General features: G+C 40.1%; 2 protein-coding genes across 6 annotated transcripts; one reads left to right on the forward strand and one right to left on the reverse strand.

Moving 5' to 3' along the window:
• Nucleotides 1-125: 125 nt before the first annotated feature.
• On the reverse strand, nt 126-17,196 carry supt6h (SPT6 homolog, histone chaperone and transcription elongation factor). 4 transcript variants are annotated; one of them, XM_086308981.1, is made up of 37 exons: nt 17,061-17,196; nt 15,604-15,714; nt 15,351-15,521; nt 13,330-13,403; nt 13,041-13,218; nt 12,860-12,941; nt 12,394-12,649; nt 12,202-12,303; nt 11,428-11,541; nt 11,233-11,322; nt 10,952-11,094; nt 10,703-10,848; nt 10,510-10,617; nt 10,143-10,423; nt 9,894-10,048; nt 8,907-9,102; nt 8,556-8,695; nt 8,320-8,437; nt 8,149-8,225; nt 7,905-8,040; nt 7,621-7,758; nt 6,532-6,699; nt 6,317-6,444; nt 5,969-6,176; nt 5,562-5,709; nt 5,252-5,394; nt 5,006-5,146; nt 4,637-4,832; nt 4,363-4,508; nt 4,079-4,171; nt 3,894-4,007; nt 3,647-3,771; nt 3,367-3,479; nt 3,195-3,272; nt 2,920-3,095; nt 2,172-2,425; nt 126-1,885 (listed from the first exon to the last, which is right to left on the reverse strand). In XM_086308981.1, exons 2-37 carry the CDS (start codon nt 15,701-15,703, stop codon nt 1,693-1,695), a joined length of 5,229 nt encoding a protein of 1,742 aa, XP_086165107.1. In that variant the 5' UTR covers nt 15,704-15,714; nt 17,061-17,196; the 3' UTR covers nt 126-1,692. The 4 variants fall into 4 exon arrangements, with proteins under 4 accessions (XP_086165107.1, XP_086165105.1, XP_086165108.1 ...); XM_086308979.1 differs by having other exon boundaries at nt 15,351-15,524; XM_086308982.1 differs by having other exon boundaries at nt 17,057-17,155.
• sdf2 (stromal cell-derived factor 2) lies at nt 17,055-25,526 on the forward strand. 2 transcript variants are annotated; one of them, XM_086308984.1, is made up of 3 exons: nt 17,055-17,191; nt 20,872-21,068; nt 24,092-25,526. In XM_086308984.1, exons 1-3 carry the CDS (start codon nt 17,173-17,175, stop codon nt 24,389-24,391), a joined length of 516 nt encoding a protein of 171 aa, XP_086165110.1. In that variant the 5' UTR covers nt 17,055-17,172; the 3' UTR covers nt 24,392-25,526. The 2 variants fall into 2 exon arrangements, with proteins under 2 accessions (XP_086165110.1, XP_086165109.1); XM_086308983.1 differs by lacking the exon at nt 17,055-17,191 and adding an exon at nt 18,971-19,244.
• The last annotated feature ends 567 nt before the right edge of the window (nt 25,527-26,093 follow it).

Consider the following 26,093-nt stretch of genomic DNA (forward strand, 5'->3'; position numbering starts at 1 on the left):
ATAAACCAAGGTAAAATTACATTCTCTATCCTATTGTTGACTCCAAGGTTGGACGTAAGCTGCCAGTAAGGAAATAAAAACAACAGACAAACGTGCCCATCATATCATCAAGAATAAGACACGAAGCTTCATATGAACACTTTTATTAAAGGGATCACAGGTAGAAAAAGCCATCAGCAGTGCTGGAGACCAGCTACTGCCGACAACCAATCACAGCCTCGCTGAGACACATGTGAGATCTCCACCTGGCAAGAAATGTAAAACCCAGAGCATTTACTCCAAAACCATAATTAAAAAGATTATGCATATTATGGGACCATGTTGCTTCGCACACAGCAAAATTAAACACACCTCTGAATACCAGTGCTGCCTGTTTGTACTCTGGCACAAACAGCAAGAGTAAAACTGAATCCATGAATCAGGAGAGAACCAGGGTGGCCATAAACTGTCATGCAGTTCAGAACATTACACAGAGTTCAGGAATATAAGCAGTGGGAAGTCAGTCTGATAGTATATTCGGTTGATAGTGTTAGAAAAACTTTAGCTCATCCACTGGAATATTGGAAATTTTGAAGGCTGTGATATCAGTGAGAAAAGAGATACTGACTCAGACAGAATTACAGCAGCAGCACGTGGCGATCACATCTTTTAAGATGGCAAACATCATAAACCAGTATTCACTGAACTGCACACATTTAACATACACGAAATTCAGATCTGGGTAAACTTTAAAATCAACATCTGACAGACTAATGAAAGTTTCGTCAACAATCTGCCAGTCAGAGAGCAGGTACTAAAAACAACAGTTTTAAACTGAAGATAACTTCTGCATATTGAAACACAAGAAGTCATCAAAAACACCCTGTTTTCAGTGTGGCACTTCATTAATGACCACACAGAACAGGCCACTTAAATTTCAGCAATACATTAGAGGCTATCTACAGGAGCCAATCACACGGTGTCAGCTGATCATATCACAGCGTGTGGTGGAGACAATAATCTGTAACTCATGCCTGACAGAGGCTGGCGTTATAAATCCTGTCACCGGGTGTGTCTGCTCAGTAACATGTGTGTTTGCTTTGACAGATGTGAAGATTGAAGTCTTAAGATTCAAACAAGAAAAAAAAAAAGTCTTTATTCGTTCTGACGCATTCATACAAATATTCAATTTCCTCATTGGCTTGGCAAAGAGCTCTTTTGGCAACTGCTCATAAAACTCCGCCAAACATGACCGGGTTGTTGTTCCCCATCTGTCAGACCTATTTCCTCGATCAAACTAAAACCAATGGCAATGTCAGTGTAGGTCCATATCCTATACGTAACTGCTTCCACATACTTCAAGTGTTTTTTTTCTCCTTTATTTATGTCATTCTACTGACATTTTGAATGATGTATACAGTGTTATTCTGACTGTACAAAATACTATGCAGCCATAGCATGAGGTGGCTGGAGGTGAGGTTATGAAACATTTGATGGGTCGACGGGAAGACGAGATATGGGCTGGGTGACACCAGAGTGAAAACTGCTGCTACAATATCATGAGGTGAAGGGGAAAACATGAAGAGTCAAGGTGAAGATGGGGCTGATGGGATGTTGGGGAGAGAAAGGGTAATGGGTTATCTGGATGAAGAAGCAGTACAAAGGGACAAAGTTGGGTGTGTGGGGGGGTACAGCAACGCCCCCCTTTGTCCCCTATCGGTCCATTTCATCCAGCAGGGGTGTGGCGTCTCCAGTGATTGACATGGGTGTGCTCTCGATCATAGGGCTGGGTGACGGTCGTGGCGTCATCCTCTGAGATTTCTTTCTGCCCTCTGCTTCCTTTTCCTTCAGCCACTGCTCGGCCATCTTGCCCCAGTCTACTGCGGTGGAGCTGCTGCTGCTTGGCCTGCAGTAACAGAGGACAGAGGGAGATGGCTTTATTGGACAGCATATGAAAGGAAACCCAACCGAACATTGGGAGGCTGTTTAGATTTAATATAATTCTTACTACAGGTTTAGCACCGCCTTGTGGCAGAAAACTGCAACATGAACATAAATTGTTGCCTGGCAGAGTGACAAACTTCAAAACAGACATTTCACTTTTAAGAGTTGGAGGTGAGGGAAAAATCTGAACTGCAGATGAAGTCTTAGCACAAATAACTAAGACTGAAGGACTGCCATTTTGTACTTACTTTGGCTGCTGTTGTGGCGTCCGTCCTCGGGATGAGGTGGAAGATGACGGTGTGCCCGATGAGTGGCTGTGGTGACTGCTGTGATGGCCGTGATGTGACATGTGGCTTCCATGTGGGTGGGCATGAGAATGTGAAGACTGAGGGGTGGAGCCTGGGTATTGCGGTGTGCCCAAAGCTTGCTGGCTCGGTGTGGTATACGAGTAGCTGGGCGTCATCATGGGTGTCGCCATAGGTTGCTGAGGTGTGGCAAACACCTGCAGGAAATGAAGTACACATCGATTGTGAAATGAGTCGAGGTAAAACCACATTCAGTCGGCTTTAATGCTGCCAAAAAACTTTTGGGTTCCAATTTCCTTCAGTGATGGGGACCCAAAGGTAGACAATGTCACCAATTCATTCTGATCATGTCAACAAACATGCTAATGTTTTGGTCTTGTGGCCATCATCAGAAATAGTCTGATAGATAATATTTAATGTGGCAAAAACCTTAGGAACTCAATTATTAATAATTAGACAAAGGGTCAATCTTATCTTGTAATTCAGGTTTCCAATAGTGTCCGGGACAGGTCACCATATCAGCTAATGATCCGTTTTCCAAACTGCACCATCGCAAGCTGGTATTTACCATTTCCACAGAACCCAATTTATCTCTAGTGGACACCGTGCACAACTCCCAACAGTCTGTTGGGAGTAATCACAATCCCCAAAACATCCTCTTCTCTTTTAAAAACAAGAAAGCTGTCCTCACATGATAGGCAGACGAACTCCCTCCACCTCCTGTGCTGCCACCGTAGCCGTACTGGCTGGAGCCCCACTGTGCAGGTGTGGTGTTGGGGTTCTGACCCTGGCCCGTGACTGCGGCGATGGCATTGAACATCTGAGATGTCATGTTGCGTGGGAGGGCGTTGACAGCTCGTGTCAAGTCTAGTGAGAAAGGAGGGAATACAGCAGAAAACTGTAAAATTAATAGAGCCTGAATTGAAAATCTAGATTAATAAATTGGGGGAAGACTGCGGGGCTCACCTGCAATGTTAATATTGGCTGGGGTAGCGTTCAGGGAGGCAGGCGTCCTTGTTCGGCTGCTGTTACTGGGAGTGATGCCTTGAATGAAGGAGAAAATGTTTAAACAATCACCTATAATGTATTTTAGGAGCTGTGATACATTTTATAATGTATAGTTATAGCACTTTCATACCTGGCACAGGGTCCTGAAAATGGTCCTTAAACCACCGGAAAAGCCCATTCACCGTAGGAAAAATCTGTGAACGGTAGCGGAATCCATCTGGGGTAATAGTCACATACTCAATCCTATGGAGAGGATAAAAAATAAAGCATTTCACATGAAGGACAACCTTCCTGTTAATCAACCAGAAACCTTTCAACAAATAAATAAAGAAATGTATATTTGTACCACATTTATACATCCGACTTCACATTTTCTTTCATGAAAGTAGGAAACAAACATTTCCACATACCGTGGTTTTGCACGTGGTTGGTAGCCCAGGATGAATTTTCCTGGTAGATCTTTGCATGCTGAAATAAAGTAAGGGATGAAGGTGGGCTTCTCCCTCTTTGTCCGCATCAGCAACTCTTCCATTTTCTGACAGATAAAGAACAAGATGAGCAAGATAAGATGTGCAAGCCAAGACAAAACAAACAAACAGCTCACAACTCAATTATAAGAACAATGTCACAAAAAAAAAAAAACCTCAATATACATACCTCCCTGCTTCCCCTGTTGCACTCCTGGAAGTACTTATGCCCCAGCATATCCCGGGCAAATGACGCCATTGGCTGAATGTACCGAGCAGTAATTTCATCCAGATCTTCAAACTCCTGCAGTGAATCAAAAAAACTCTGTAAGCAACACTTCAACACCCCCCCCCCCAACAACAAAACCAGCTTACCTCATTGTTGATCCACAGAGTGTGCCCTAAGCTGAAAGCATTCTCTTTGCCTTCTTCTCTCACATCAACATGCTGGTAGATGCCATCAGCCACCTATAAAACATTATATTTAGTCAGAGTGGAGCATTTGGTACCAAAGAAATCATTTAAGTCTTTGTCGCATCTTACTGCCAGGTCTTGCTTAAAATGCTTGGACACAGCATTTTAAGCAAGAAGCATTTTATTACATTTGTTATTTTCAATCAACCAAAGTTTTAACCCTTCTGCAGTGCTCGTTTTCTTACCTTCCAGGTGACTGTGAGGTGGTTTTCTCCCTTGCTACTGGGCCTAATAATTAAGTCACCCTGATCCAGGGTCTCCATCATCTTCTCTGCCTGGTTGAAACTGATGTTGTGGAAGTTGGGGTGGGCAATCACACGCTTTATATATGCTAAAAAGCCAAAGACAAATGGTATAAGAATTAATTATGTTAAAGTCCACACTACTAAGATTTAAAAAAATGCAGTGCTGTCTGCAACTTCAACAACCAAATATGTTTTGTATACTTCATATACTCACGTGTTCGCTGTTGTTTCTTTTTGAACTCCTCCTCCAGCTTTTGGTCTTCAGACTCTGTGTCAAAGTCATAGTAGCTGTCCTTAGGGAGCTTCCATTCGTTGGCCTTGTCCATTAGATCAGAGGTGCGACACGTGAGGTCAACGCTGAATTTCTCAATGTCGATTTTCATGATTCGACAGTGAACTGTCATGCCCACCTAAAGTAGAAGGAGGGAAAATCTGTTAACACACCAACCAAGGCTGAAGGATGAAAAATAGAAAGTAGTAATAATACAGCTCTATCAGGACTGGGCAGTGTAAGTGGACAAACAGGAAAACAATTGCAGGTGAGATCAACCAAATAAAGGGGGCACAACAAAAAATGCCTCACCTTGACCCTCTCCTCAGGGTGTTTGACCACTTTGTCACTGAGAAACTTGGTGGGAATGAAACCCTGAACACCATTATCTAATCTGGACCGTACTCCAATGGCCTGACCTGGACATGACCCACTGTCAAAGTGGTTCCACACCTGAAGCACCACACACAATCAAAATTATAAACATGATCGTCATGGCATATCTGTAACACAAAGTTCACTCAGAAAAAGAAATAAAGAAAACTCGATGTGTGGTACCTCGCTCAGTTCAGGGAAATTGTCCTGCTGGCAGAAGGGGCACTGCCAAAGGCCTGTAGCATCATTACGGATGGCCTGGTCATAGCTCTCTCCCTGAGGGCGCCGGTGAGCGATGCCAGTTACTACACTAGTGATCAGCTTACCTGAAAGAAAGATATGAAAAACCTTAATCATAGGCTAAATTATGAATTACACATTTCTACCATGGCAGACAATTGACCAGCATCACTCCATTGAACAAGTGAATGAGATTCTTATTGATGAACTGAGCTTAATTCGAGGCATCATATCTTAATGTAGTGTATATTACCGATATAAAAGGTCTCTGGAGTCTCCTTGGTGAGCATGTTGAAAACCTCCTCAGTGTTAGGGACTCTGTACGCAACTCGTAAGTCTTTATACCTACAGCTCAGCTCGGCACGGATGTCATACAGAGTAATTCCTTTGTTTCCGTAACCCTGCAGGCACATAACACAGTAGGATGACTGGTCACAATATTTTTAAACCTGACTCCTGAATCCAATGGTGGTAGAAGACAGAACTCTCCCTTTTCTGAATAAAAAGGTAAAATGGACACATGAAAGACAAATAAAAAGAAATGCTTGTTTTTCTTGTTTTTTCTTTTTTTGGAGTGTTGGTTCCTCTTAGGCGTATTTTTCTTTGGCAGGATAAAGTATGATACTAAATTAGTCAAAGGTACAACACACAGACACTGACCTGTCTCTCAAGCTCTTCAGCAAATGCATCCAAGTCCAGGTCTTTGAGACGTTCGGGATTTTCCAAGATCTCCTCCAGAGCTCCGGCTGGATTGGCATCTTCTGCCGACTCATCATACTCGAGCGCGTCTACAGCCATCTTGCGAGCCCACTCGTATGTCTCAGGGTGGACACGAGAGCCATCCAGGACCTCAATGTAGGAGTCCGTACTGCCAGGAGAGTTTGAGAGAATGAAAAACCGAGGCTGATTTAAAATAATTCACAGAAGCATAATAGACTCAAACATGTGCACATCCAGCCCTTTGAGAAATATCGAAATGGTCTGAAAATTTCAAGACGAAGTTCCAACCTGTCCCCAAGCGAAGCCGTGTCAATTTTGATGAAACCAGCACAGTTGATAAAAACCTTGGGTCCCATGTGACACATTGTGACGAGCTGTGTTCTGTTTTCCAAACGAGTATTGTTCTGCTTCAGAATCTACACAAAATAAAATCACAGTGGTTAATAATGTTATCAATGATATCTTGCACATACGCTTTACATATCAGCAGCAGAAATGTATACCTTGAGAAGATGTGAACCCTTCCTTGGTCCCAAACCACACACATACTGAACAAGGCTCTGAGTATGAGGGTGTGCGATGGCTCTGTTCACATCTACTCCAACCTCATTAACACGGTTGATGAACTCACAGTAAAGAGCATCGAGCAAATCCTCCTTCACCACATGTTCCTAAGACGGACAAGAGAGGACAAACTACTTTTTACATATGCACTGTATGTAGCTGCTGAAAAAAAACAGCAAGTCATGCTATGATTGAAGCTGGCCTACGATTGATGAATTCACATTGACTAATACACGATTACAAGACAGAGATCGAGAAGTGTCTGTCCTGCTTACCCTGTACATTTCTAAGTTTAAAAATTCTTTTTACTAATACTGACATTACAGTGGGACACTGTAAAAACAATTTCACTACAATGGAAAAGGCTTGCATATGAGTTGAGTGTAGAGTTGATAATGAAACTGACATAAATCTAATTTATTATAATTTGTTCCTACAAATGATGCGTTTGACTAGGCTGAAAACTTGACTGAGAGGTTTCTACAGTTTAACTTTGCAGGACAAGCTTTGATTGCAGTAACAGGTGTATATGATGCTACAGAAGAAAACAAAGTAGACAAACATAGCAGTAAAAATCTCATGTTACCCACAAGAGAAAATGAGTAATGGTATCTTTGTAGTGAAGCAGCAGCTGGTATAAAACACCTTGTGATACCTAAAAATGCTAAGACAATACTGAGCAAAAAATACAGGGAATATAAAAAAAATTGATTTCAAAAAGCTCTCTTTGAAAGTACATATTAAAATAAATGGCTTAAGTTTTGCATCCAAAAATGACAACGTTCACAAGGTTAATCTGCCCCTCTCCAGACACACATCCATGCAATACTCAAAGTCCCAGACTTTTACGAGCATGTCTGGAGTCAAAGCAGCAACTGCTGTTGTTATGCATTTCACCAGCAACCCTGTGAAACTCAAAAATCCCCTCTTTCTAACATTACAGTAAAAGCATTTTGAATTTGGATGATTCTTTTTGATTTACCCTGTATATACTAGCCAATCAAAAATCAATGTCTTCATTCACTCACCTGCAGTGGGTGTAGTTTGAGGCAGAGAATATCCTCATCAGTGCTGCAGACCTGAGCATACTCCACCAGCGGATCCTGGATCTTCCTGGCTATTGAAACAGCCTGTCGCAGCAACGGAGGATAATCCCTAAAATCAGCCTGCAGACAGAAAGCAACAGGATCACAAGAAATAATGAGAGCTAACACAGGGTTGAAATTGAACACGCTTGCCGGTTGACTAACAAACAATTAAACCACAGACATCTTTGTGTAATTCTATTGTAGGTGACATAACAAATATGTACCTCAGACTTCTTGCTGTTCATGTACAGCGTGGCCAGTTCATTGTCAACAAGTTCCACTCCTACAGCAGGCAGAGAGGACTCCTGCTCAAGCTCGCCGATAGTTCTCTTGATGTCCTCCATTATCATTTGGGCATCTCTGTAAACACGTTCATGTTTTTAACATTTCTGCTCTACATTGTGAATGCTGTTAAAAATGTGTACAAGCACACATTTAGAAAAAACAGGAGGTAATCTGGTGATTTACCGGTTTTCTCCAGCAACAGCTACTACATGAGGTTTCTTGCCTGACAGAAACCTCTTGAGATTTTCAATGTCACTGGCCTGATTAGACACAATTTAAACAAAGACTTTTAAGTGACTTGTTTTCAACAAAAAACCATTACAGAGGTGCTACAGCTGTGTTTTCTGCTTCTACCTTCTTCTCTCTCTCATCCTCCCTGAAGGCGTTCCTTCTCTTCATGAAGTAGGGTAGACGAAGAAAATCCATCACCTCTCCTTCCCCGTTGATCAGAGCACAGAATACTGGAGTATCTCTGCCAGAGTAAAGTTTATATACACGAAAATCTTACTACTTTTTTTCGTATATGCTATACTTAAATGTCTGTGCTTTGCTGAACGCACCAACAACTCAAGCTACTGATATATACACACCTGCTGGGCGCATAGGCTACACCAAGCACTCTGATGCCTTTTCCCTGATTCTCATCCATCAGATCATCATCTTCCTCAACCTGCTGATCTGGCCTGTACGGAGCCACTTTCAGCCAGTTATACAGTCGGCGACAGCAGGACTTCAATGATAAATGGGGGGGGGGGGGGGGGGGGGGGGGGGATAAATCATAATTAGTTTTCAGATTAAAAACACAAATAGATTTTATATCTACGACATCACAAACGTAGTCCAGCTTCTCAGACTGTGCGCTTTTGATTGTCTGTGCAAGACTGATAGGGAATAATAGCACAAATGGAAGAACAGATCACATCAATGTGATAGAAAATTACCCTGATAATGCTCTCTTTGGCCTCAGCAATCAGTTTGCTCTTAAGCTCCTTGGCCATCTGAGGGTAGAGGAACTGATTGAGAGCTCTTTCTATGGCTAAAGTTCGCTGCCTGTTCCACTCCTGCACCTGGTGACTGAACTCGTCCCTGTAGTAGAACTGTTTGATCTCGTCAAAGTACGTCTGGTCCCCTGCATACCTGTGGAGAAGCACAGAAAAAATGTAAAAAACGTGGACAAAGGGCAGAGTGTCTTAATATTTCCATTAATAATTCAAAAGCCTAATTTTTTCCTGACAAGGATGAGAGAAAAAAAAAAGAAAAAAAAAAAGAACACGCTAAAGCCAGAAACTCAAGAAATTAGACTCAACGGGTTTATCCTACTTTACTACTCTTTTATTGCGACATCCAAGCAAGGTTTCTATGCAGGCGCTAAAAATGGGACAACCGTTAGTCACATCAGAGCCTGTGTTTGGTGTCCAAAGGCCAAGGAATGTTCATTAATTACAAAACTGATAGGATTCATAAGAACTCAGGATGTTTTATGATGATGCTTTTTTATGATTCTCCTCAAATGGTGAAATAAATCTAAACATTAATGAGCTTAAAAGATTAGCTTAAAAGATTAGCTTAATCATCAAGTCTAAAACAAAAAACACATATACAGTTACTCTTTCTTAAAGAACTATTTGACACCATTGATAAAATTAGTTAAGAAACAAACAGTATTTTAAATGCAAAGGTGCCAGAGACTTTTGACCACGCTATACTGCACACATGTTTAATTTTCCCAGTGGGATTAATGTTAATAGGGGTTCTGCCTTGTGCTTAGTGGTTGAACTTTACACCAAACAGTTGTCATTAAACTACAAATATTTTAAAAAAAATTGCGTTTAAAGCACATTCCTATGTGTTTCAGCTTCTGCAGCTAAGCACACCAGAATACTCTAAAGATTTTGATTAATATGCACTAAAAATGTCACTCTATTTACCCTTTAACTCCTATAAGGTCTATGCAGATATCAATGGTAAGTAGCCCCTCATCCTCTGCAAGGCACATCTTCAAGAACTGATCCCCATTCAGTTCTTTTACAGGCTTGTTCTTAAGATACTTGAAAGAGTAGGCAAAGTGAGCTTCGTCTACCTCCTACAGGGAGAAAGAAAGGCAGGGTTAGAAAGAGCATGGTTTATATGTCTTTTTTTTTTTTTTTTAAACCCAATTCTTATGAATAGCTGTGTACCTTTTTGCCCTTTTTTGTAGGTTTGATGTTAACCTTGGCTCTCTCCTGAAACGTCTGTCGGAGAACATGTCTGACCAGAGGTTCCCGAGCAATCTGCATGGCTACCATATACCTAGTTCCCTCCAGCACTGCCTCTGGAGTAGAGAACTGACTGCAAACGTAATCTTTGGCCAGCTCTACGGGCTCAGCAGGGAACTGCTCTGTCTCGTGACGTTGGTAACTGTCCCTCAGATTTTCTCCAAATTGCTCTGGAGTTAAACCAAACTTTTTAGCCAAGCCATCTGCAGAGAGAAAGAAAGCAGAAAAGAGTTAGTAATCCTCCTTAACCACTGAGATTACATTTTCCAAAGCAGAAAGGGAGACTAACCAAGTCCCACGCTCTGGCAGATGCTGTACATATCCCTACGGGATGCCAACTTGAGATCAGGTCCTTTCTGCTCTTCTTCTTCTTCTACCTCTAATTCCTCCTCATCTCCTAAAGAAAGAGCCATGGTGATTTATTTATTTATTTATTTTAAATATATAGCTATCCATTATTTAGTGAACCACGTTTTTCTTACCATCCTCCGACACTTCTTTGATCTTCTTGAGCCTCTTCTTGTTGGCTTTGGCAGCGTTCTGCATCTTGGGGATGTCTCGTCCGTAGTAGAGCAAAAAGTGATTGTAGACATCACCCAGCTCTTCAAGAGTCTGTACATCCTTCAGCCTTGAATAAGGACAAAGCAGAATTTCAGAGGAGAAATTAAATAAACGATTACTTTTCTAGCCTACGTTTCACCAGTAGGCTCAGTAGTGCTATAAAGTCATACCTCTCCATGTCAGTAGTGTCCAGAGGACGAATACCATCGGCCAAAGGTTTGTCAGGGTCAGCAGAGATCTGCTCAAACTGATAAGATTGCATCTTCTGAAACAGACGGGTCAGGTTCTGCTTCCGGGTCTTTAGCTGAGTCCACTGGTGAGTGGAAGAGGAAAATATTAAAATAGAAACCAGAAAACTTTGCTGTTTTTTTAATGCAGCTACTGGAAGCAATGTAAACGATTACTGATGGATTAGTCTGTATCCATTTCTTATTTGACAACGCAATTATACCTTCTCATCCCACTGCCACACTTTCCACAGGTCATTGATGTTGAGCTCTGGTTCAACATATTCTTTTCTGTAGAAAGCTATAAAAGGAACCTGGGGAAAAAGATACAAGAACTCTTTACAGTGTCCCATATTTTACTCATATTAAAATAACACTGACAAGCTCGTATCTTGAAAGGAATATGCAGCTCACTCTACCTCAAATTGTTGATTCCTCATGAAGTTAAGGGCCTCTTTGATCTTGGCAATTGTGCTGGGACCTTTTCTGCTGAAGTTTGTGGTTGTGCCCCTGTCTAGGTAATCTGTGCTCTCCTGTTAAAGGCATAAAAAATATTTCAGTGAGGCTTCAGGAAATTATGCATCTCTCATCTGAGTTCCTGTATAAAATATCTGCTGTTTTTTCCTCGTCTCTTAAGGACATGACTTTCAAACATTGTTAATCTGCTATAGACAGTTCTTCTGTCCTTCAGAACAAAAGGAACAAATGCCACAGCATGCTAAAATTTGCCAGATTTTCAGCAATAAACTCTTTGGAAATCACCTTGGTGCAAAGATACTATTTTATGGCTGTTACATTGTGAGATTCAGCAAGAGAAATGAGAAAATATTATGTGTGTGCAACAGTCTTCTAGTAACAAAATGCTAGAAAATACTATTTAAAATTGGCTCTTTGCCAAGTTGTCTATTGTGTGTAGAATACCGGTTCACTCCTTGAGTTACGAGCCTTTTTATGCTTGAATGATTCATAGTTCAGTGTTAATTAGCTTAAACAAAAAAAACATTCCTGAAACTGCTAAGGTACAAGGGCTGGACTGAAAATGAGTGAAAAAGTAGTCAATGCCCAAAGAAAGGCTTTGAAAGATCTTCAGGAAACCTGGAGAACTATTGCACAAGACAAATCTAAAGAAATGAGGAGTGGCTCAAGACTTTTGCACAGTACTGTATGTATGCCATGGGGCATGAAGCCTCTACCTGCATGGAGATTGTAAGAGTGGAAAACCCATGTCTGAAGATCCATTCTGCTTCCTCTTCCAGCTCATCATCCTCAGCAGGTTTGACAGGAATAGCTCGCAGCTACAAGCCAAAAAACGAACAGTCATGAAAGCAGTCTCAGGTTCGCAGAGAATAAGTACGTTTACAATAAATTAACCCCAAAACACACACCTGGAACCGCTCAGGCATGTCTGTGGAGCGGATCTCATTGTCCTGGTCAGTCATGTGACTACTTTCGAGCTCACTTGGCTCGTAGATCTCAAAAATGCTTTTCCTCCCCAGCCTCCTCTTAGTTTGCTTCTTGGGTCGGTCCCAGCCCTCTTCATCTTGATCCTCTTCCTCCTCCTCACCCTGGTCATATGCATCAGCATCAAAGTCAGCAAAGTCAAAGTCGCCACCGAAAATCTCCTGAGCTTCCTGGAGCGCACTGTGGAGACACAGAGAGAGAGCTTGTGACTTTTTATTTTGTGTTTAGTTTGATTAAATATTTCACACTAATTGACACTTGAGACAAAATAACTGAATGCAAAGGAAATAATAGAAAAGTGCATTACCCTGCACTGAATTATATATATATATATTTTTTTATTAAGGAATAAATCACCCAAAGATCTTCAGCATAAACTCCAACACTCACGCATCAGTGTATCCTGAGAACTTCTTGCCCCTCTTTTTGGTGATGGGCTGGCCATCATCATCCACAATGAAGTCATCGATATCTGTGGAAGTATAACACAAACTTACAACCCCACAGCCCAATCCAATAGAACATCTCAAATAAAATGTGTTACTTTCTCATTATTTTTTAAGACTCCAACCTGATTCTTCATCCTCTCCTTCTTCATCATCATCAGGCTGTTGCATAGGTTCATCAACAGCCTCGCCTTCCTCCAGCTCCCCTTCACCATCCGGATAAAATATCTCATCTGCGATCAAGTCCTTCTCGTCATCATCTTCATCATCATCCAGTGTTTTTACACGGTCATATTTCTTCTTCTGTGATTCAAGACAAGTCAGTTCAGGTGGATTCAACTCTTTCAAGTGTACAAAAGTGACTTGAAATTGTTAGATGTAAGGGTAAAAATAAAAATGTAGACAGGAACTTACCCTCCTTTTTACTTTGACACCCAAGTTTTCCTCAATTAGGTCAAGGTCGTCATCATCCAGGTAGTCATCGTAGCCTGCAAAGGTGAAAAGTCTTAAACAGAGGAAACAACTTCAAGCTACCACTGCCAAAGCATGTCTATTCCAGTGTTTAAATACAAGACTGGAAATATTTTTTAATGTAGATATAAAGATTTACTTGACACATTAACACCAGAGTCACTGAAAATCCCATTTTGTCACTTCCTATAAGAACGGCAAATAACTCATCTGTGTTAGACCTTTACTTTCTTTAAAAATGGACAACATGAATGTTAACTGTAAAGCACACCAGCAGAGAACTAGCATTGCATCAAACATCACCCGCCTGGGTAAACACTGGGATGCATCTGGATCCACAACATATGGAGCTAAATGTGAAAGATGCAACATGTGGCCAACAGATGCCTGGAATCTGTTTAAGGTCAGCTCTCATTATTTAGAAACATATTTTCCCCCGACTTTAAATTCTACTGTGCAAAAAGAAAGGCCATAACACTGAAAACTGCAACTACAGTATAAGAAAACAGTCATAAATTTCAATCTATTGCCTCATTAACTATATCTGTATTATATTAGAAATACACTACTGGCTGAGGTACCTGTAAAAATGACAATATGAGGCTATTTTTCAGTTAAGATGTGACAGAATATACTTTGTTTATCCTATATTTGTAAATAAAATGTACTTTTCTGCCAGAGCAGGCATCAGAATTTCAGAGATTTAATATTATGCTAAGAACATAATTGAAAATGTTATATCTTAAAATCTATCAGTGCTCCTTGCTCAACCACCTAAGTAAAAGGTACCGCTTTTCCAAAATTACTAACCTCATTTAACATTTTTCTACTACTTAATTTTTGCAGTAACCTTTAATATATTGGCATATTTAATGTCAACTTCTCAAGGAACCGAGCCAAATGATCACAATTAATCAAGCAATGTGTTTATACAGACTACATTTGGTCTCAGAAAGAAAGAAAGAAATACAAAAAAGCATTTATAATAGGGCAGGAGTGTCAACTCATTACCGTAGAAAAGATATAGTCAAATGTTTTCACTTTTGAGGCCTTACTGCACCTATAACTCAAATCAGCATATCATTTGTTCTGATGTTGGTACTCTAGATTAACCTGCTAATGAAGCCATAATATTGGGTAAATTTGTGTATTTGTGGTAAGAAAAACAAACTTTAAAACTCTGTTGTGGGCAAAGTCACTAAACCTTTGATTCTTTACTTTCCTTCTCATTTCTTCGTATTCTGCTAAAAAACCACTGGCCTGAACGTTAAGACTCCACTAAACATACCATGTGGTGGCTGGCAAACAACACCATAGGATAAAAACGACATCACACCTGCTGTTGCAAGTAACCATTTCTAATGGTCATGCACCCCTCGATTTTTGTAACCTGATGCATAGTGCTGCCGCTGCTGGGTTGGGGACACATTGTCACACCCGATCGTGTCAGGTTTGCAATTTTTTAATGATGTATCAGTGCAGAAGCTGAGAGTTGTTGCAACTGCTTAAAAAGACAGATTTTCTGGAAAAACAGGCACTGCCTTTAATTCTCCTTTACATGGTCTCCTGAATAATAGGTGTTGCCTGAGTGGCACCACCTATTATTCAGGAGAATACTGCAGCTGCTACCAGCGCTATAATGGCGAACATAGATGGATAAATGGATTTGATTGTGTCATGACCTTCTCAGCAGAGTGCAGAGTGACCAAAGCGGTGGGTATACTGTGGCCTTATGGTTCTCCTTCAATGCATTACTTATAGGATTCAAAATTGCTGCTTAGTAGGGTACCAACATGGCTGCAAGACTGAAGTAACCAAGATCATCTTCCACTCACTAATATGGTGTGATATGGCATAATAATGGGGCATGAGTGTTTTCACTCTATTGACTGGACAGGTCAAATAGATATATGTAATTAATCACACAGGTTTAACAATTTTTTAAAAACACCAGGTGAACTTACTGCGCTTTTTTTTATGTCGACGCCTCACTTCCTCCTCTGAATCACTCCCTCCGCCACTTCCACTTTTTTCTGCTTCTTCCTCCTCTTCTACCTCGTCTCCATCATCAATGAAGCCACGTAAATTCCCTTTCTCATCCTGGTCTTCTGGGTTATCGTCTTCTTCCTCTTCATCTGCTGAGAAATGACAGATGAGGGGTCCACATGCCATACAACTTCAACACACATTCCCAAATTTAAAGAAATCAGATCTTACCATCTTCTTCCAAAAATCTCTGGTTCTTCTTAGGTTTTAAGTCCTTCTCCTCAAACTCCTCCTCTGACTCTTCTGCCTCACTTTCAATAAAGTCCGACATGACTGCTATTCCTGAGAAAGGGGTTAAAATGCTATTAATAAAAATGTCATCAATCAGGCAATATTGGGTTCTCCCAAAATTCTCCTGACAAAAGCCAAATACACACAAATCTTACACTATACTGGATAACATTGTGCTAGAATAAGAAATGTAATCCTTAATATAAAGATTGCTTAATGTCCCTTTAAACTATTACTTTTTTTTACATATCTCAATGTATTACCAAAGATGTTATAATGTCTCCTGTATTACATATAGATTATTTATCAGGTTATTACTGATTATTAATGACTTTGTGATTAATATGATAACAATTTGATAGTAATGTATAATAGTGCTGTGCAGGAATTTTGATTCTTTACTTTCCTTCTCATTTCTTCGTATTCTGCTAAAAAAGTGTTGCATTCTACTGAGACAATTTTTGATGATGCTTTGACATCCTGATCCATCCTGATGCATTTCTCATATCCTGTGTCAGGTGTTTGATGATTTTTCTTCTTATTTCTTGAGGACATGTCTTCCAGATATTGTTTATCTGCTGTAGATAGTTTCCCTCAACTATTTATGAATATACTACACACCATGCTGAGCTATGTAAAGTATAAAGAAATGAGGGTTTAGCTTCAGACTTTCACAATAAAGCGAAAGATTACATCTGAAAACGATGCCTTTTGAGAGCTTCATAAAACATATGTGTGTAATGTTGAGAAACAACGCCTAACGTTAACAGCAACAAAAGGGTATATTTTAGTCAGCCCTTTGAATGATTTTATTCTCTAGCACTGTTATAATGCCAGAAAGACTTAACAAGCGGGCTTTAACAATGACTTCACCTAGTCATGTCGCAATGCGTACACACACACATACAAAACACTGGCCGTGATTACCGTACAAACAGCATACTTGCTTTAAATATAACGGTAGAGTGAGTTATCCGGGTGAAATCTTCAAGTTAAAGGAGTAAAAGGTTGTTGTATAAACATTTTTTGTTAATAAAGGTAGCTAAAGCTAACGTCTTCGCTAGCAACGAACGAGGCTAAACGACAATTAGCAATGCTAATAAACTAGAAAGGAACGTTGCTGCTAGTACAACGGTGGCACGTTGTTGCTTTGAAACGTGTTGGCAATAAAAGGCTGCTGTACCTAAAGTAAATTCACCATTACATAAATTAACCAAGGCCTCCAAACCAACTTCGCAGTTTAACGTTGGCTAGTTAACGCTTTAGCATGTCGATATGTTAGCCTGGCATTAGCTGGGAAGACAACAACAGCCATCAGCATTAGTACTAACTACTTGAAAAAGAAGACATCGCAGTGAAGACATAGCATATAATCACGCTAAAAGAAACTTACTTACACGTATCAGTGGGGTAGCGTACTCCGAATATATTAACGGTAACAACTGAGTTGTATTGTATGTTATATTTCGAAGCTTGCACTTGTAAAAATGGCCGAGAACGAGCGGCGTGATGACAATTCCGGGATGCGGTAAGTGAACTTCCAACCTCTTCCGTTGCAAGGTTTTTATTTTTTTATTTTTTTTATTAGTAATATAAACATACAAACAAAATGCACCATATATTACAGATTCAGAGAATAGACATTTCTTACATATTAGCAACTTTCATACATAGTGAAAATAAAATATAAAGATGGGGTCACATAATTTAACAAATTATTAACTCACTAAATCAAAATCTTCCATAAAGGAAACAAAAAAAGCAGCCTTTTTCTTTTTAACTAAAGTCAAAAATTTAACCAACAGGTTTAAGTCGTTTTTCCAGTAAGCTAGTGTTGGTTTAGTCTTAAATTCCGTTGCAAGGTAGTGATGTGACGTTCTTCGAGGCTTCGAAGCGTGATGTCACGGGGGTGGGCGTGGAAAGGATTTTGGCCGGGGCTTCATTTATGGGAGGAGCTGAAAATGATGACGTCCGAAGCCTCACTGCCCGGCTGTACCACGTGACTGGTTCATGAAGTGGTTCGAACTTTGCCGCGAGCTATGACAGATATAAACCCCTCAGACTTCATTCAAAAATGTGGGTGTTTGATGGAGAGTTGCGGTTAGTGAGAGTTTGGAGACAGTTTGGAGGTTTATGAGAGTGAGGAGAGAAAGTCAGGAGAGAATGGAGCCAGCTAAGAAGAGGAGGATGTCCTCCCTTGTGTGGGAACATTTTGATTTTATTTCTCCCAACAAGGTATGTAAATTTCTACATAAGATGTATTTTCATAATACTGATGGTGCAATACAATTTATGTTAAGCGGCTTTACTTTTGTACAAGGTGAAGTGTTTGCTATGTGCCAGGGAGCTGGGATATAACAACAACACCTCATCCATGCTTAGGCACTACAGAGCTTTGCATGAGAATAAGGGGAACACCGATTGTGGAGCAAGACCAGGTGAGCCATCAAATGCCATGATAATATAGCATGCAGTAATGTTACTAAATAATATAACAATATTATACAGCTGTTATAAGTTACGTGTGTGATATTTATATTTGTGCTTTGTCTTTATTGTCTTTCCTCAGGAGAACAATCTCAAATAGATGAAGACCTGGTTAGCATGGTGATTGAGGACTCCCAGCCATTTAGCATTGTGGAGGACAAAGGATTTAAAAGACTTGTTAAATCATTAAATCCCAGCTATGTTCTCCCCAGTAAAAAGGTCATAAAAGCAGTGAAAATGTTGTTTTTACAGAATAAAATGTGAACAGGCAGGACTGAGGCTCAAAGCCTCAGTGTGTAGCTGTCCATACCTCAACGTTACAAAAGCACAACCACTGTCCACACCCCCAACCACACCTCACCTCACAGTAAATGATCATTTCCATTTTAAGCATTTCCAAATAATCATTTTCCATACTGCCAGTATAAATATACACAGTATACTGCCATCACTACAATATACATGTTTTACACACTCCTTTTGTTGTTGACATTTACAGGCTGTGTGCAAAAGGCCACACTCTTCTAATATTTTTACGTCCAGTAGATGTCCTACTAGAGCAAATGAAGCTTCAAGAAGCTTTGCGCTGGGGTCTGCCCATCACTACCCTGCGGTTTACCTCGATTCTATACACACATAAACAACTAAAATAACACCATGCCATATGACAACCTTTACTATCGTTAAGGTATTTTTTCTAGTATAAATATCATTTAAGATGCCAAACAGTACGCTTAAATAACCCCAAAACCAAATAAGACCGCGCAGATGCCGTTCCGAGCCGCTAGAGGCGCTGTCTCCTGAGCTCAACACTGGCTTACTGTACGTTTTTAATGACGTAGCGAAAAATAAGGCAAATCTCTGAGAAGGATCAGCGGCTGGATGTGCTTGGCTTTTAAACAAAGAAGGAATGGGTAAATTAAACTGTGAAAGTATGCCACGCTTTGTACAGGCCATTTTGTTGTTGTTTTCCTGTGTGTTTGGACTCTCCCTTGGCACGGAACTGAGCTTTGTGACCTGCGGATCAGTCATTAAACTGTTGAATTTAAAGCACAACGTGAGACTACACTCGCACGACGTACGCTACGGGTCCGGTAAGTTTGCTGTCAAAACTAATCTTTTCATTCATAAACACTCGTGTTTTTCAGCTAACAATAACTACAGTTATTTTCCTTCGTAACTAAGTTTGCATTGTTGGATAAAAATACAATTCTGACTTTTTAATTTTCATCCATTAACTGTCAGTGTGAGTTTGTCATAATGTTCAACTTAACTCCATCATGTTTGCAGTTAAATGTGACACGTTTTAGGAGGTCAGCTCAGTTTCTAAGGTTTTCCTGGTGAGACAAATAAAAACGTTTATGTGCACAACCACAGTTAGAACACAGTTACGACTGTTTCTGTTTCTTTGTGGTCTTTTATTGACAGACAGAAGAAGCGAAGGTGAAATCACATCTCCAACACAAAATGCAGCCCCTCTAAGTCAGCAGCATAAACTGTGTTTACACTGGTTCTTTCCATCTGTACTAGCTGACAGAGCAAGAACCCAGGGTGGTGTTAAATATGTGCAAGTACTAGTCAGCGATAGAGGTTTAGAGGTATCAGTTATAACAACCCCATAAACTCTGAGTACAGATGCAAATGACACCTGTACACAGTAAAATACTATCATGATATGTTTCCAAGAAGATGGATGGTATCATGATACAACAATAATCAATAAGCTGGTGCCCTTGCAATGAGAATCAGCGCCTCTGAGTCTGAGGCCTTGATCCTCAGCTGGTAAAGGTTGGAAGGCACACTCCTGGTCAGGAAGTGGAGATGTTCAAGTATCTTGGGGTCTTGTTTATGAGTGATGGGGGGAGATTGCTGGAGATTGGCGCCCATGGTACCAGTCCATTGTAATGAAGTGAGAGCTGAGTGTAAAAGCGAACCTGTTGATTTACCAGTGAATCTTCACCCCTACCCTCACCAGCAGCCATGAGCTCTGGGTAGGGGTCGTCACAGCAGATCATCTGCCACCATGTCACTCTTTTTTCCTCTGTAAGAAACTCTGCATGTCCTCAGCCTTGTCTCTCTAACTTTGTCTCTAAACTGCATGACCTCACGTCTCCCTCTAATATATAAATTTCTAATCCTGTCCATTCTGGTCACTCCCAACAAAAATCAAAGCATCTTCTACTCTGCCACCTCTAGCTCAGCACCCTGTGTTTTTGTCAGTGTTACTGTCTTCAAACCATACATCACACCAGGTCTCACTGCCATCTTGTAAACCTTTCCTTCTCACACCTTCTGTCACAAATCACCCCTGATATTCGTGACGTTTCATTCCTTTTGTCTCCAGTGAATACCTCCACCTCTACTGTTTCCTATTAGAGTACCTGCATGTTTTAATCCTAATATCAGCATTTGGCACTGGTGTATGCAATAATGCGTCACAAAAGGAAATAACAAGAAATGTTACTGTATACTCAGAAAACTCTAGGTATAACATTGTTTCACCGCACTGACTTGTAGTTGCACACCAGCATATGGAATTGTTGTTTGCCAAAAACCGACCAATAAAGCAAACCTAACCTTCATCACATACACAAAGTTCATAAGTTATGCAGAGGACTGGTTTTAAATAACAATCTTCTATTCTAGATGAAATTTTATTTTTTTATTTGAACTGTCTCTAATATCTTTAACAATCCTCTGCTGACTGTGTCTCTGAGGCAGGTAGTGGACAGCAGTCTGTAACAGGGGTTTCTGCAGTAGAAGACAGCAACAGCTATTGGAGTGTTCGCGGGACCAGTGATGCCTTGTGCCACAGAGGTACCCCAGTTAAGTGTGGGCAGACGATTCGCCTCACTCATGTCAACACAGGACGTAACCTGCATAGCCACTACTTCGCCTCCCCGCTGTCATCTAACCAGGTGGGTGGTGGGAGAAGTACAAGGGAAAAGCTGAGAGCTTTGGGGCTATGTGTGGGATTTACCAGGTTTCTCTTTGCAAAAATTGGGGAAGGATGTCAGTGTGTAGAAGATGGACTTTATTTTTTTTTCTTCTTAATCAAAAAAGCTGATAATAAATTTAGGAATTAGGAAGATTAGGAAAAACACTGAAGCGATAAACAGCTGTAACATTTATTAATGTGTAGTCTTGTGTAAACACACACACACAGACACACAAAAAAAGGGTGCCTGCCTTTCACTTTTATTCAAAACTAAACCAACATTTTTGCAGTGAAACTGAGTTGACAGCAGCTTTTATACTTAACAAACTCTCTGGGAAAACAGCCTCGGGTCAGCGTAAAACTCCCAAATCCTGAGAAAGTGTGAGAACACTGTCTGACCAAAGTGTCAGAGGGTTGGAAGACGCGTACCTTAGGAAAACAGAAATTTTAGTTTATATTTCTTTACATTTAATATCTGAGATATTAAAATATAATAAAAAGAAGTGCAATTACAACTGTACATCATATTTTTTCTACATGATAAAGAAATGCTGAAATTGTAATAATTGGGTGTAACAATATATAACCTCCACACACTGTCCAGCTTATCATCATTTTTTATTGACTTACAACATTTCAGTCTGTGTGACCTTCGTCATGTACAAAAAAAAACAGTTTCCTGGCTAGACATCTCACACTGCATACTATCAATCAGGTAATGAATGAGTCCACTCGAAACTTCAACACAATCTTCAAAAAGCCAAATAACATTTAACATCACCACCTGATCCGAAAACTGGACCATCCATGTCTCCTGTTCTGAAATTGTCACTTAAATTCATAAATTACCTCAATTATAAAACCAGTTTACAACAAATATTCATACTTTGGACAAATCAGTGATGTATATTTTTAAAAAAATACCAACATCCCAATATTAACAAATCACATCTCAAAACAAATCTAATTTTTAAAAAAATTATGAAGAAACTACATTGAGTACAAGTTCTGCAAATTCTTTTCTCTTCAATAATAAATCCCCAGGGGGTGGTGGCAATGCTCAATGCCACAAAATTGTCAAAAGATGCTATATCATGTTACATATTATTAAAATGGGCTGCTATCGCATAATACTTATGAAAGTGGCAAATCGCATTTGCCACTTTCATAAATTTGTAATCACACTTATAGTCTGACAATATTTACCGGTAGGTGGATGAAAAAAACTATGTGGTTTTACTAGTATGGCACTGGGAACAGTTTCCACACCTATAATTTCCATTTGTATGGGGACTCAGAAGGATCTGGCATGGCTGATCGTATCACGTGTTTTTGGCCAATAAATATCTGGGTGTGTTAGATCATTTTGAGTGATCGAAAAATTAGTGGAAAAGCTTGCTTTGTGAGTTACAAGACTGATTCATCCAGATCGATTCTGATTGAAAGATTAGTTTATCCGGTCAATAGCCAATAATAAACATTCCTATAATAATTTTTAAGCTTTTAGTACAACTGTATATCAATGTGAAATTAGCACAATAGTAAATAATTTCATTTACATAGACAACTATGACTGCATAATATACACTTTATATTGTCAGGAGCTCTCATCCACTCATGAAGCCCAGTAATTTGGTATGAGCGGTACTAGTACACCATTCAGTGGACTGGGATGTATTTCACCGAACCTTTGGTGATGAGATAAGACACCAGATAAAAAAAAAATGGTATACATGGCGTTGTGATCTATTAACTGATAAATATTAAAATCTGTGAAGGTTGTTTAACACAGTCAACAGCTATATTTACGCAGCTGGGAAACTGCAAAGGACAGAATAAGGATTTTTGAAAAATCTAAAAATTATAAAAAAAAAGGAAACCATCACTTTCTTTCTCAGGCCTAGAAACTGTTTGGTGACCCCTGGCAACCACAACCAGCAATGCCTCGTGCCATCAGGGTACCCCGTTTAAGTCTGGGCAGATTTGCCTCAGTCATGTCAAAAGATGAGTGATTTGCACATCTGGATTTTTCATATATAAAATCCAAACATGTAAATTAGATTCAGACAGTATCCCACACTGCACAAGTCCCAGGGGCAGCCCCATTCACACAGGGGCAGCCACAGTCACACAGGTCTAGAAACCACTTGGAAACCCCTGACAACCACAAGTTGCTAGGAAAAAAGCTGTATTCCCCGACGCTAACCACAAACGAATAAATTTTTTTAATTTCAGTTGGTCTAGTGTTTGCTGGAGGTTGCAAGGATTTTGGTTTGCCAGGGTACTCCCCAACTGACTTCTAGGTCTGTGTGACCGAGGCTTTAGATGCAGTAAAGAGCAGGACATTGGTCAGATATGGACAGGCGATTGCATCTACAACAGATTTGTTCTCACTCCAGTAAATACCCCTGAAAAAACAGACCGAAGCTGGTTAAGCTTCTGAATAGGATGTGATGTGCACATTCAAGCATCCATGCATGTATCTTCTAAACCATTTATCAGAGTCAGCGTGTGATTAACCCCCTTTGTTTTCATTTGGATTTGGAGGGAAATGAGCCTATTGGGTCAAAGGGGTGGGGTCATATAGGGTGGATGTATCCTGCAGGTTAAGGAATTTTACAGAATTGTGATTTAATAATTTTGTTTGGTTTAGGTGAGAGGTGGCACCTTCAGAGTTTACAGGATGCATAATGATCTAATGCTGGCTGTCAATTTTGAAGACAGTTCTATGGGCTCAGTCTAATATTACATAGATTAGGGGGCTGCCAGGTAAAAGATTGTTGTCTAATCTGACTGATCTAGATATTTTCATTCCCACACACAGCTCAGTAATGTCTAGTAAAGTTTAGTCTGCCGTGCATGCATAAAAACATCAGGAGGTTATTTTGTTTAAAAATGTCTAAACATTGTAGGGTTTCAAAGAGCTTCCACAAAAGAAAGCACCTCATCTTCTTCTTTATTCTGTTTTCACTAGTCCTCTGATCTCTCTCTCATTTTTCACAGGAGGTGAGCGCATTTGGCGAAAACGGAGAAGGAGACCACCTCGATGAGTGGACGGTTCAGTGCGGGGGATCCGTATGGAAGCGGGAGGAGGCCATCCGCTTCCGTCACAGGGCCACTGATGCACTGCTGTCTGTGACGGGGGAGCAGTATGGACGACCGATCCACGGTCAGACAGAAGTTCATGCTATGTCAAGCCCCAGCCAGCACAGTCTGTGGAAAGCCATGGAGGGTATCTTCATGAAGCCCAGTGAGAGCCCAGGAGGCAGTCGAGACTACAGTCACCCACACACAGAGTTCTAAACTTCACTTTTCTTTCTCTGCTTCTGTCTTTTTCTATTTTCCTCTCTACCTATTTCTGTCTCTAATTATATCTGTTCCAGCAGTCCCTTTCCTTCACCAGAACATACTTTGGAAACAATGCAAGAAACTCATAGATCCAGCAGCTAAGCAGCTACACTCAGACTTAATCTGTGAATGGCACTATAATTTGACTTAAAAGGTACAAGAAGACATTGAGTATTGAACGTACTGTTTTATTGTATGCCAACACTAATGTTTTTTTTCTTTTGCATTTTGTAACAAGTATGTCAAACAAGAAGTTGTCCTGTTAGCTTTAATTTATTGTTAAACTATAACACAGAAGACACTGCAGGTTTTCCACATAAAAAAATAAATAAAAGTCGTCCTGTGTTTAGTTGATCTAAAAAGACATTGTTACAGTTGTGCCTTTATGCTAAAAACATTGTAATTGTTTACATAGTGGAGTCTTTATTGTATTTTATGGTATCTTATACCATGTTTTACACAAGTGACAGCGAAGCAGTATTAATACAGAAAATGATTCCCCCCCTTTAAGTCAGTGTTGCATATGATTTACCCCACACTGATAACGCATAAGAAAATAAACAGTTTTTTCTGTGGATATTTGTTAATGTTAACGGGGACCTATACTCCATATTTTTCAGAATTTAAAGTCCAATATAATCTTTATCGTTATTTATTCTGTCCTCTTCCTTGGTGCAGACCCTCACTTCTCAGACAGTATCTCCCTTACCCCTCCCTTCGAGCCAGCTTTCTTCTGATTGGCTACCTCTTACAAACAGTAGGTCTGCACAACAAGTGGGCAGGGATCTGTGCTTATTGTCTGGACTGAATGTCTGTATAAACATGTAAAGGAAAAAATCTGTTAAATAGACTGTAATTTTGACCACATTTAATATGAGCAGAACCCACCATCATATGTGAATGACAGAAAGTTTGGAGAAAATAGGTCCCCTTTAATGCACTGAATGCTGTTTATTATCTTTGTTTGCTCAGAAGTGTAGAGGGAAAGTAATGTTTGACATTCATGCTGCCTGTGCATTTATATGTGCTCCAGAGGTTCAAAGGAAAAATGAATCTGCAGTGAATACCTCATATTAAAGAGTTTTTTTAATGCAAATCATTGTCAGTGTGACTTCTTTGTTCCATTTCTTACATTATACCTTAAAGCAAACTGGAATTAACTTATGAAGTCCAACCCGTTAATTTCACCCACAATGATAACAGAGTGAAGGATTTGCAGCTAACCCGGGCTGTTAATATCTATCTGGACCATTACACTAAGCATAATGCCTTGTTTGTCCACCTAATGGCATCTTTGGTTCATTATTTGGCGGTTAATGGAGTTCAGGTGCATCTGCTATGAGGCTGTTCTCACTAGAGTTTGACCTATGCCCCCTAATTATCATGATTTAGTGTTAGCGTTGATGCCAGCATTGCTCCACTGGAATCCTCCGTCTGACACGAGCTGACAAACGTGTTAGTTCCCCTCTAGACATTACAGACTGCATCACGCCAAATCGAGTTTTAAGAAGCAGTTTGTCTGTAACACCCACTAAGATTAATGGCCTCAGAGCATTTGTATGAAGGTGATGTCATACTGGGCTTTCACTCTGGGATGTTGCTGTATGTGGGGAATGAGAGGAGCTCAGAGCCAACCATGCTGTCATTCTATTTTTAA

The sequence above is a fragment of the Aulonocara sp. 'chitande type north' Nkhata Bay genome, linkage group LG10, assembly GCF_057382095.1.
Source record: "Aulonocara sp. 'chitande type north' Nkhata Bay isolate Kocher_YH1m ecotype deep benthic linkage group LG10, A_spYH_male_GT1.1, whole genome shotgun sequence".
Taxonomy (NCBI): Eukaryota; Metazoa; Chordata; class Actinopteri; order Cichliformes; family Cichlidae; genus Aulonocara; species Aulonocara sp. 'chitande type north' Nkhata Bay.